Source organism: Bactrocera neohumeralis, chromosome 6, assembly GCF_024586455.1.
Source record: "Bactrocera neohumeralis isolate Rockhampton chromosome 6, APGP_CSIRO_Bneo_wtdbg2-racon-allhic-juicebox.fasta_v2, whole genome shotgun sequence".
Taxonomy (NCBI): Eukaryota; Metazoa; Arthropoda; class Insecta; order Diptera; family Tephritidae; genus Bactrocera; species Bactrocera neohumeralis.
In genome coordinates, this window is record NC_065923.1 from 27,783,573 (window position 1) to 27,796,369 (window position 12,797).

Consider the following 12,797-nt stretch of genomic DNA (forward strand, 5'->3'; position numbering starts at 1 on the left):
AGGGTTTCTTCTCTGCAAACAAACCAAAAAATTATAAAAGAAAATCCTTGCCTGCCTTCTTCTCTCTTGCTTTGATTGTATTCGGGGTATTTAGGGTGGATTCTGTGCCATCAAATTAATGTGATTTTTCCATTGTCAAATGTTCACTCCTTAAGCATTTCAAAGCAGGAATTAAATACACAAGAAGTTGCGACTTTAAGAGGAGCATCACAGTCTTGAGAGTGATTATTGATAATAAGGGCTGACAATGATAATTTTGAAGTAATATATGTATGTATGTGTTATATAATTTCTTTTTTTTTAATTTGAATTCGATATTCCAATATCCGGTTATTCATCCGAATAATATGTTGAGAAAATCTGGATAACTGTAAATACGGTAATTAATATGACCTTCGTAATATTTATTTTTGAAACTATTCGAATTTTCGAAGATCATATTAATATTCGTATTAACAAAGAAATTCTGAAATTTATGAAAAAAAATATTTTACCCACGGCCATTTCATTTTCGGTGACCCCTCGGGGAAAAAAGATGCACAAGTTCTCAAGACTGTATCTCCGAAACTATTACTCAGATCAACTTGAAAATTTAGGACAATATTCTAAAGGTGTTGTAGAATAAAAAAAAAAAAACAATAAAAAATTCGATATTTTTTTTCGGATATCCGAATATAAGGATCTTTCCTTTAGATCTTCGTAGAATGAAATATGAACAAAAATAAAAAAAAATCAAACACTATTTTCGCTGAACCACATTCAAATTTTTTAAAATTTTTGAAATTTTATTTAATACCAAAATTATTATTTCATTATTGAGGACGGTTCTAAAATCTGCTCTGATTTTTTATTTAAACCCATTACGTCAAACATCTACTGATTTCGAAAACGTTAGAATTTGTAAATGGAAAAAAATAAAATTAAACCTTGCATCGAATATAATTATAGTTTAGAACTATCTTCTCAAACCTCCCGCACTGTTCCTCTATAATAATTCCATTTGATCAATACAACGTACTCAAGTCTCCAATTGTGTATGTTCAACAAATTTGAGTACGGAAAATAGCGTCTTCAGCCAAAAAGATATTTTGTTTGCATGATAGAACAATTTATACTTACCAGAGAACATATAAAAAAACATTGATTAATAATTAACAAGAAAAATTGCCTAAGCTTTGGTTTGAAAAGAAAATACTCTCTCAAAGCGCTCCCATTAAATTAAGTCGATTTATTTTTAAAAACCTATACAATATAAGCCTAATTATTTTTAATTTAAGATTAGAGTTTGTTGGGACAGCGGTTCTATATAATGTATATATTGTGACAAAAAAGTACCCGGAAATTGTAAAAAACGCAAAATATTTCATTATTCATCAATATTTATTTTGTCGCCTTCAAAGTAATCCTCACCAGATGTAATACACGTATGCCAACGATTTTTCCAGTGATCGAAACATCTATTTTTTTGGGATGGCTGGATTCCACGGAGCGGCAATTTGAGTTTGGGGCTCATTGCATTTTTGGCTTTAAATTCGGTCTCAATCATAGCTCGATGCGATGGTGTATTGTTATCGTGCAAAATCCATGAATTCTTCTTCCACAAGTCCGGCCGTTTTCAAAGTCTGTTTTGACGCAAACGCCTCAATGCGGCCAAATAGATCTCCTTATTAACCGTCTGTCACTCCGGAACAAATTCATGATGCACCAAACCACGAATATCGAAAAAAATAATGAGCATCACCTTGATTTTTTAGCGGCTTTGGCGTGGTTTTTTGGTTTTGGCCTCATTTTCTTCTCTCCATTCTGATCATTTTGACTTGTTTGCATGACAAACTCTTAAACCCTTGTCTCATCGGCAGTTAGATTGCTCTCCTTGAATGTGGGATCAGAATGCGCATGATCAAGCTCTTGCCATCCCTCTAACACTTGCCTGACGATTTTCATCATCATATCTTCAAAGATAGAAAAAAAAATTAGAAAATAAGTAGATTTAAAAACATTAATACTAATTTTGTAATATTAATAAATTGAGAATCTTAATAAGAAAGTTATATAATATTTTTTTATACATTCCATTAGATATATGTTTATTTTGCTCAGTTTATATAACATGTAAAGGTTACCTTTGTCATTTGTATGCCATTTATATACCAAAATTATATCATATTTTTCACAGTAGAATTATGAAACCCTTCTGAAAATCGAATTTTTTAACTGCGTGTGGTTGAGTTCTGCCTTTTTCATATAGGACTGATGTATCTCACTGTTGGGAATAAATATCTTATTACATAATATACATTTTTACACACTCCTACACATGGCAGTACACGCCTGCCTGCACATCACATCAAAATCAATCAGAAAACCAATACTTATGCTAACCAAATTTCGCTTGCTCTTCTCTTCCACAGTGCCTTTTAAAACTAAGTCTATAATTTTATTATCGAAAAACGCAAAAATCAACAAAATCGACAATAAGAACAACATAGTTAGTCGATATCTGCAACACAACCACAAGCAGCGAAGAAAAAGCGACGTCAAAACGTACAACGACAAGTGCCAAAATGTCAACACTATCGTTACGTATACAGTTAGAGGGTGGCCGTGTCACAAAGACCATACAATTCCATCCCAATACGACAGTATTTGATGCCTGTAAAATTATACGGGATAAGTTTGCCGAAGCTGTGCAGGGACAACGTAAGTAAAAGGCAAACATAATGGTGGTGTACATACATACATGTATACTTACATGCATATACATATATACATATATATAATGTATATACATAGTGTAAATCTCGCATGTGTATGTGTGTTTGTATGCCACCCACGCATTTTGCTTGATTCCTTGTCTATCACATTTTCCCTTTAATCATCACTCATTTTGCTTTGCTTTCTATATTGTTTTCCTCCCACAGCCAGCGAATATGGTCTATTTATATCGGATGAGCAACATCAACAGGGCGTTTGGCTGGAAGCCGGCCGTACACTCGGCTATTATATACTCCACAATCAGGACACGCTGGAATATCGACGTAAGCTACGTACGTTGCGTGTGCGTATGTTGGACGGTGCCGTGAAGACCATACTTGTCGATGACTCGCAACCGGTGTCGCAATTAATGGTGGTCATTTGCACGAAAATTGGCATCACCAATCATGAGGAGTATGGACTGGTGCGCGAGGATAACGAGGCGCAGAATGAGAGCCTGCCGGATAATAAGTTTGGCACGTTGACGTTGCGTCGGAAATTCACCGAAAAGGATCGTGATGCGAAGATGGAAAGTTTGCGCCGGAAGCTGAAAACCGATGATGAAAGTAAGTGACATTAATTACACGCAAATATATGCATATGTATGAGTGCAAGTTACATAAAATTTCTACTTACTTGCAGTCAATTGGGTGGATGTCGGTAAGACGTTGCGCGAACAAGGCATTGATGAGTCGGAAACGGTTTTGTTGCGTCGTCGCTTCTTCTTCTCGGATCAAAATATTGACTCACGTGATCCGGTGCAATTGAATTTGTTGTACGTGCAGGCGCGTGACGCCATACTCGATGGCACACATCCCGTTACACAGGATAAAGGTACGTGTTGTTGTTCGTCGCTGCGTATACAAAGCATACATTTTGTTGTTATTGTTATTCTAATACTGGTTTCTTTTCATACAAAAAGCTTGTGAATTCGCTGGCATACAAGTGCACATACAATTCGGCCCACACAACGAAGCCAAGCATAAGCCCGGATTTTTAGAGTAAGTCTACATATTCAACTATAAGTAGCACACACACAAACACACAAGTATTTACATCTCTATTTGCCCACACACAGTTTAAAGGATTTCCTGCCGCAATCCTACGTACGTGTGAAGAACATTGAAAAGAAAATATTTGCGGAGCACAAGAAACACGCCGCTCTGACGGAAATCGACGCCAAAGTCTTGTATACGAAGACGGCACGTGAGCTGCCTACCTACGGTGTGACATTCTTCTTGGTGAAGGAGAAGATGAACGGACGCAATAAGTTGGTGCCACGCTTGTTGGGCGTGACCAAAGATTCCGTATTGCGTTTGGATGAACGCACCAAGGAGATTTTAGTATCGTGGCCATTGACGACGGTACGTCGTTGGGGCGCCTCGCCGAATACCTTCACATTGGATTTCGGTGATTATGCCAATCAATATTACTCGGTGCAAACAACCGAGGCTGAGCAAATTGTACAGCTAATCGCTGGTTATATTGATATTATATTGAAGAAGAAACAAACCAAAGATCATTTTGGTATCGAGGGAGATGAGGGCTCCACTATGGTGGAGGAGTCAGTTGCGCCCTCAAAGTAAGCATTGTTGAAAAGTGTTAAGTGTATAGAGTGTGTCTAATTGTAGTTATTTCTATTTGCAGAGCAACATTCTTGCAACATGAAACAAATAAAATTGGTAAAATCAATACTGAGTCGCTGGCACATCCCGAAATACTGCGTGCATCCGATGGTGAGTTGTTATTTTCTGTGTCAATTTTGCGCTTTACGCTTTTTCTGTGATTTTTTGGATATATATTTTTTTGTTTTGAAAATTTTTTGTATATATGTAGCTTTGAAAATATTTTTTTTTATATTCTTTTAAATTTTTTTACTTTTATATTTTTTTTAATTCATTATATTTTAAATTTTTTTAAAATATTTTTTTAAACAATAAATTTTTTTTTAAATAATTTATGTTTATTTTTTTTAATTTTTTATATATTTTTTTTTAATTTTAAAATGTTTTCTTTTTTTTTGTAATACAGTTTTTCTCTTTTTACTTATTTATATGTAGTAATTTTAAAATTCTTAAAAACTATTTTAAATAAATAAAAAATTTTAATTTTTATATTTTTTTTAATTTGTTTATATTTTAAATGTTTTTTAAATACTTTTTTTTAAATATTTTTAAAAAATTTAGAAACTATTTTTTAAACTCTTAAAACAAAAAAAAATCTTTAATAATTTATATACATATGTATAATTTTTTATATATATGTATATTTTTTTTTAATTTTGTATATATTTATTTTTTAATTTTAAAATGTTTTCTTTTATTTTTCTAATATAGTTTTTTTCCGTTTACTTATTTATAATAATTTTAAAATTCTTAAAACAATAAAATATTTTTTTAATAATTATATATATTTTGTTAACCTGTTATAATTTTTTTTTTTAATTTTTTATATATATTTTTTTTAAATTTGAATGTTGTTTTTTTAATTTTTTTTCCTTTTAATAATTTATAATATATTTAAAATATTTTAAAGACTATTTTTTAAATTTCAAAACAATTTTTTATATTTTCTCAAATATTTTTATTTTTCTTGTATATATTTTTCGCACAATTTGCCTTAAAATCTACGCATTGCACAAATTACTGTAAAAATAAACGAAAACAAAAAGGCGAGCGCAAGTATACGCAAGGCGAAATGCAATCGGTGCAATATGGCGCCTACGTGGGGCAAGTTAACCACGCCCATCAACCGCCAACGGTGAGTACAAAAAATTTTTTCTTTACAATGCATTATTATTTTCATTTTATTTTGTCATTTTATTCTATTTTGCCATGAGCTTTGTGTATAACTATTTATATACATACATATATATCTATGTATATAGAAACATAACCTAAATTAGGCACCATAATATACTAATAAAAATACATTTCATTCAATTCATGCTGCATACACATATAAAGGTCAAAGCGAACATATGCATAAAGTAGGTTAACAAGCGAAAAATAATATAAATTTTGCTAACAAATTTATCTAACTGAAACACTGTACAAATAAATCACACTCTTTATAGACGAAGGAGGTACGCATAAGCACTGTGAACCTAACCGAACCGCAACGCGCGCTACTCGGCTACATCTCGGCGGGTCAAGATGTCTTGCTGCGTGCCGATGAGGAGCTTAGAACGAAGGTATGTAACAGTAAAGCGCATAAAAAACGCACACATTCACAATTAAGACACACACTAAAATCCCGTTGGCTACTTTTAGGCGCCCATACAGGAGCTCGGCACCGACTTGCGTTCGATCGAGTGGCGTGAAAACACTTTGGACACTTCGAAACAGGCTGTGACCAGTCATGTGGCCACCATGAATGCGGCTACCGCACAAATTATAACCGCCTCACAGTTCGATGAGGTCGATACGGAGGCCATTTCCGCATCCGTTTCACAAATAACACAAACCATACCAGAAGTAACGAAGGAGGTGCGTCTAATCGCCGCGCTCATGGAGGATAGTAACAATGGTGATCGTTTGTTGGATGCCGCGCGTAATTTATGCAATGCATTCAGCGATTTGTTGAAGGCCGCCGAGCCAGAGAGCAAAGAACCTTCACAGAATCTCATCAATGCCGCTAGTCGCGTGGGTGAGGCGACGACGCATGTGCTCAGCACCATTGCTGAAGAGGAAGCGCCTGAAAATAGTGATTTGCATGATATGCTGCTGACTTTGGCCAAGGCCGTGGCGAATACCACAGCCGCTTTGATGTTGCGCGCCAAGGCGATCGCGGCCAGCTGCGAGGATGAGGAGTCACGCAATCGCGTTATTGGCGCGGCCAGTCAATGCGCTTTGGCGACTAGTCAGCTGGTGGCTTGCGCTAAGGTTGTTGCGCCCACGTTGCATAATGCCGCTTGTCGTGAACAATTGGAGGCGGCGGCACGTAATGTGGCGCGCGCTGTTAACAACTTGTGTGAGGTGTGCAATGATGCTACCAATGATCCGAAATTGAAGAATGATCTGCTCGCCGCCGCACGTGATGTGTCGAAGAGTTTGAGTGATATGTTGGATCATGTGAAGTTGAGTTCGCGCGAATATGCTAGTCGCACCAGCCAAGAGATGAGTCCGGTGGAGAATGTTATTATCGGCACGGACATACTGGTGGCTTCTAACGATCCACAAGAAATGGTACGTCACGCCAAAACGCTCGGACAAGCGACCGCACAATTGATACAGAGCATCAAGGGTGAGGCGGATCAGCAGAAGGATGAGGATATGCAACGTCGTTTGCTTTCAGCTGCCAAGCAGTTGGCCGATGCTACAGCAAAACTCGTCGAAGCTGCGCGCCTCTGCTCTGGTAATCCACAAAATACCGAAAATCAAAATGCTTTGCGTCGCGCGGCCGAAGAGTTGCGTGAAATCACCACCACCACTGCAAATACGCCAGCCATGAAACGTAATCTAATTCATCGTCTCGAGTACTGCTCCAAACAAGCTGCCTCGGCGGCTACCCAATGCATTTCGGCAGCACAGAATGCCGTGCAGCATAGTGATGACCATCAAACTAAGGAACAGTTGTTACAAGACTGCAAACGCGCGGCCGACACAATACCACGTCTGGTGACCTCGGTGAAGACTACACGTTCCAGTCCAGACGATCCCAATGCCCAGTTAAATCTAATCGAAGCCGCTGAGCAATTTATCGAACCAGCCATACAGGTATCGCGTTCCGCACGCGCGCTACAACCCACCGTCACCGATATACCCTCAGCAACACAGCTGTCGAAGAGCGCGCTTTATCTGGGTCAAACCGTGTCTGAATTGAATTCGGCCGCGCAACGTGCACGTGAAGCTTGCGGCGGTCAAGAATTGGAGTCTGCTTTGGAGGCGGTGCGCAATCTGCACAACGTGCTGGACGACACACGTAAGGCGGCGCAATCGGGCAGCATTCGTCCATTGCCTGGCGAGACGGTCGAAAACACCGCACAACAGCTGCGCATCTCTGCCAAAAATGTGGGTCTGGCGCTCAGACAGTTGCTCTCATCGGTTATACAAGAACAACGTCGTTACGCAGGTGTGGCCGGACGTGATACCGCTTTAGCGCTCGGTGATTTCACAAAGAGCGTACATGGCGTCGCGGCCACAACAAAGAACCCGGTTGTCATAGACTGCGCCGACGATGTGGTATTGCATTCGGCGCGCCTGATCGAAGAAGCCCAACGCACGCTGCAAAATGTCGGCAACACCGATGCGTTAACCAAAGCTGGACGTGATGTGACCGCTGCGCTTTCAAAGACCGTCGATTGCATACCTGGTCAACGTGAAGTGGATAACGCTTTGCGTAATGTGAGCGAATTAAGTGAAATACTCTCGATGAGTGAATTCCCACCGTCGGAACGTAACTACAACACATTGCAGTCGGAGTTGAAACAAGTCGCCGAGGGACTCAGCGCGGCTAGTGGCCAAATCGTACAGGCGTACGACAGTCCCGCACAATTAGCCGATACTAGCCAAAACTTTGCCACCAACTATCGCGATCTGCTCGCTGTTTCAATGGAGATGGTCGGTCAAACGCCCGATGAGGTCGTACGCTCCGAAATGATCGACCGTTTGCGCAATGTCTCCACGCAATCTTGTTCATTACTATCTGCCGCCAAGTCCATTGCCGCCGATCCAGGTCAACCAAATGCCAAGAATCTATTGCATGCAGCAGCACGCAGTGTCATCGAAAGCATAAACAAACTCGTCGACGCCAGCATACAATCGGCGCCGGGACAAAAGGAGTGCGACAATGCCATACGCAACATTGAGGGTCTGCGCGTAATGCTGGACTATCCACATGAGCCCATCAACGAACAGGGCTACTTCGAATGCGTCGAGAATGCGACCGGCAAGTCACGCAATTTGGGTTACGCCATTTCCGAGATGATTAACAATGCAAAACAATCGAATCACGTTGGTTTTGGTCAGTCGGTGAACACCGTGGGCGAGTCCATACACAGCTTGATCGAGTCATCTGCACAGGCCGCCTATTTAATTGGTGTATCGCATCCGAGTAGCGTCGCCGGGCGTCCGGGTATCATTGATCAGGCTCAATTGAGCTGGGCCTATCAGGGCATTCGTCAGCATTGCGAGATTGTGAGCAGCGCCAAAGCCACGAAACAACAAAAGATATCGGCGCTAACGGTAATCGCCAAGCATACCAGCTATTTGTGCTCCATCTGCCGACAGGCCAGCATGAACACCAACAATCCGGTGGCAAAGAATGAGTTCATTGTGTTGGCTAAACAAGTTGCCACAGCCACCTCGAACTTGGTACAGGAGATAAAGAGTATTGAAGACGAGCCATCCACACCAACGCGCGCACGTCTCGTAGAACCGCTATTGGAGTCTGTGAAAGCGGTACGTCAATACGCTTCCAGTCCGGAATTCATTTCGGTGCCAGCAAAGATTTCCGCCGAAGGTCGCAAGGCGCAAGAACCAGTTATCAATGCCGGACGCGGTGTTATCGACGGCGTGATCGAAATGGTGAAGGCCGCAAAATCATTGGCGCTCTCACCTGATGATCCACCAGTATGGCAACAACTTTCCAATGCCTCAGCACCCGTCTCCGAATCCGTGAAACGTTTGGTGGACAACATACGCGATAAAGCGCCGGGTCAAGCGCAATGCGAACAAGTGTTGCATACGCTGAACACGTGCACTCGAGAATTGGATAGCTGCGCCATGGCTGTCAGCGCACAAGGTTTGAGTCAACGCCGCGATAATAATTTACATGGCTTCAGCGGTCAAACCTTGAATTCCGCCGCTGAGTTAATTGACAAGCTCGAACCTATACGCATGGCGGGCAAGAACAATGCCGAGCAATTGGGACACGCTGTCGGCGAGATTTCACGCTACATTGTGCCCATGGTGAATGGCGCCATCGGCGCTTGCACGCACATCGTTCACACTAACCAACAAATGAGTTTGATCAACCAAACGAAATCGGTGGTGGAGAGCGCTGTCACGCTAGTGCAAGCCGCTAAAGATTCGGCCGGCAATCCACGTTCCACACATGCGCACACACACTTGGACGAGTCGATCGATTACACGCGTCAAGCGATACAAGAGCTAACGGAAACTGTGGAGAAGATCAACGCGGACATGGGTGTCGTCACGGGTCTGATGGAGCAAGTGAATCGTGCCATTACACGTTTGACCGACAAACGTCAATCGTTGCTTAATGCCTCCTACTCCGACTCCTTCGTTGACTATCAAACACGCATGGTGCAATCGGCTAAGGAAATTGCGCGCCTAGCAAATGACATGAACGCTAAGGCAACCATCGAACCGCAACTACTGCCGCAAATTGCCTTAGAAATGACACAGCATTACACGCAGTTGACACAGGATTCGGTGGGCGCATCCACGACCACATCCACACCGGATGTAGCTATGCGCATACGTTCGAGTGTGGTGGATTTGGGTCGCTCGGTGAGCTCTATGATACAATCGGGCGCAACTGGCGCACGTCCCAACGACGTGTCGAGTCAAGGCGAAATCGCACGCAACGCACGTGACGTCTCCGAAAAGGTCGCACAGGTTTTAGCTGCGCTACAGGCCGGTTCACGCGGCACGCAGGCATGCATTAATGCTGCACACACCGTGTCCGGCATAATTGGCGATCTCGACACGACCATCATGTTTGCCACCGCCGGCACCTTGCATTCGGACGGTGATGGCTCATTCGCCGATCATCGCGAACATATTCTACAAACCGCCAAGGCTTTGGTGGAGGACACAAAAGTACTGGTCACTGGCGCTGCAGGCACACAAGAGGAACTGGCGAACGCCGCACAGAACGCCGTCTCAACTATATGTAAGTGTGGCGTTTAATACATTACTGCGCTTTGTAGTGTGATTTTATAATTACTTTTGCTTTCTGTAGTACAACTTTCGGAAGCTGTTAAGCGTGGCGCTTGTAGTCTAGGCTCTACACAGCCAGATTCGCAAGTTATGGTTATCAATGCCGTTAAGGATGTCGCCTCTGCTTTGGGTGATCTGATTAATGCCACCAAATTGGCCTCAGGCAAACCCATACACGATCCGTCGATGCAAGATTTGAAGGAGAGCGCTAGGGTAAGTAGCGTTGCCATATTCTTTCAAATACCTTTTTTTTACTTTTCAAATTAAATTTTTATTATTTTCACACACTCTAGTATTGAATTATCGTTTCAATACTATAATTCGTCAGTCAGATTTCAATGCTTTCGTTGTTGTGGTGCTTTTAATTTTATTTTCTTTCTCATATTAATACTTAAATTTGTTTTTGAAGAATTTTTCTCAAAAAATCAGCTTTCTAACTTTAATATTTTTCATATAAATTTTTGTTGTAAAAACACCGATTTTATTTTCATGGAGTCAACTCGCGTTTAATTTTCACCTAAGAAATTGCATTTGCTGCGTTTTCTAACCGTATAAAATAGCCATACATTCAGTTATATACATATGTATATATAAATATTTAATTAGTTTTCGTGTTTTGGTACTTTGGACTGTTTCATTTTAACTAAAAATTGCATGTGTCATTAAAATTTCATATTTCATTACAACGGTTAATGCTGTGTGCTAAACTAGTGGAAAAATATTTTAAGAAGTAATGAAAGGCATTTTTTGTTTATAGAGTCAGCGAGTTTCTAGTTAGGTGATAGAGTGTTTAGAGTTTGCCCTAAAAAGTAGGCAGCAAAATATACCATAAACTTGAACTAGAGAGGTCACTAATTGGTATTGGGTAAAGATTTATTCTGTAAGTTCTAAATAAAATACACTCAGTCCTTTTTTTACGCGATTATTGGTTCTGCCACTAATCGCGTAAAAAAAATCGCGTAAAAATGGTTAGTTTTCCAATATTAACTGACGAATTGGTTCCGAATATAAAAAATATTGCGTATTTACGCGCAAAAAAATATTAAAACAATACAATAAGTTTCAAATTTCAGACTTTTGATTTATTCATTCATAGCAAAATAAAAAATACAAAACAAAAACCATATATAAAAGGCAGTTGAATAATGTTTAAAATATATCCATAAATCACTAGAATTTGTACTTAGAACTAGATTGATGTTCTGATCAGCTAATTGCACCATAAATTCAGTTCTTTTTGGACCCATTCTTAACATGCAGAGACTCAATTCTTTTTGAAAAATTCGTGCACGTTCGGCATCAGTATCATTTGCTAAATTTTCCAATTCTGCTGATTTACACACGCATACCAATATCCACACACTGTACAGTTAAAAATATGTAAACTAAATAATATATATAGAAAATTACAGAAATTTCTCACTTTTAAAAGAAATATTTTTGCTTGATTAAATAGCCAAGAAATTTCTTTCTTGTTCGGCATTATAATTTTTATTTTAGCGCTCGAAAAAGTAGACAACAAAATATAAACTTGAATGAGTGGGATTACTAGTAGGTTTTGGGTATAGATTTCTTCTTGTGAACGCTCCAATTACACTTTTAAAAGGAATAATTCTGCTTCGTCATGTAACAGTTGTATGGAAAACTTTTTTATATTGACAATATATCTTCACGAAATTTGACATGGTTCATTATCGAAGGCTACGCTACCATCTCGGAATTTCTTGTTCAGATCGGACCACTATAGCATATAGCTGCCTAACAATCTGAACGATCAAAATCCAGTACTTGTATGGAAAGCCGTTTTATTTGACGAAATTTGACACATTTTATTGCCCAAGGCAACGGCCACCATCTCGAATCTTGTGCAGATCAATTCAGTAGGGCATATTGTTGTCATACAAACTGAGCGTTCAAAATCAAGTTCTTGTATCAAAATTATTTTATTAGTGAAGGGTTGCTTAACTGCAACCGAAGTGAACGAGCTTTTCTTTGATAATTTTTTTTATTTTTTTTTTATTGGTTTCTTGGTAAATACTGACTCTATAATCTGCGTTTTCTTCATTTTTTGTGTTCAAATACATTGTAAATGCATCAAAAATTCATTATTGTAGCACAATTAAAACATTTTGAGCA

General features: G+C 39.7%; 1 protein-coding gene across 7 annotated transcripts in view; it reads left to right on the top strand.

Moving 5' to 3' along the window:
* Positions 1 to 12,797, top strand: part of LOC126763382 (talin-2) — a 77,597-nt gene that overhangs the window by 53,850 nt on the left and 10,950 nt on the right. For 4 of the 7 annotated variants that reach the window (XM_050480835.1, XM_050480840.1, XM_050480836.1 and 1 more), the window contains 10 exons: positions 2,412 to 2,700; positions 2,922 to 3,320; positions 3,397 to 3,588; positions 3,677 to 3,755; positions 3,833 to 4,336; positions 4,402 to 4,490; positions 5,426 to 5,514; positions 5,831 to 5,947; positions 6,027 to 10,614; positions 10,684 to 10,874. In XM_050480835.1, the coding sequence (XP_050336792.1) occupies positions 2,565 to 2,700; positions 2,922 to 3,320; positions 3,397 to 3,588; positions 3,677 to 3,755; positions 3,833 to 4,336; positions 4,402 to 4,490; positions 5,426 to 5,514; positions 5,831 to 5,947; positions 6,027 to 10,614; positions 10,684 to 10,874 (6,384 nt within the window). In that variant the 5' untranslated portion in view covers positions 2,412 to 2,564. Of the gene's footprint in view, positions 1 to 2,411; positions 2,701 to 2,921; positions 3,321 to 3,396; positions 3,589 to 3,676; positions 3,756 to 3,832; positions 4,337 to 4,401; positions 4,491 to 5,425; positions 5,515 to 5,720; positions 5,744 to 5,830; positions 5,948 to 6,026; positions 10,615 to 10,683; positions 10,875 to 12,797 lie in introns of those variants that run through there. The other 3 variants (XM_050480838.1, XM_050480841.1, XM_050480839.1) reach the window with 3 other exon arrangements.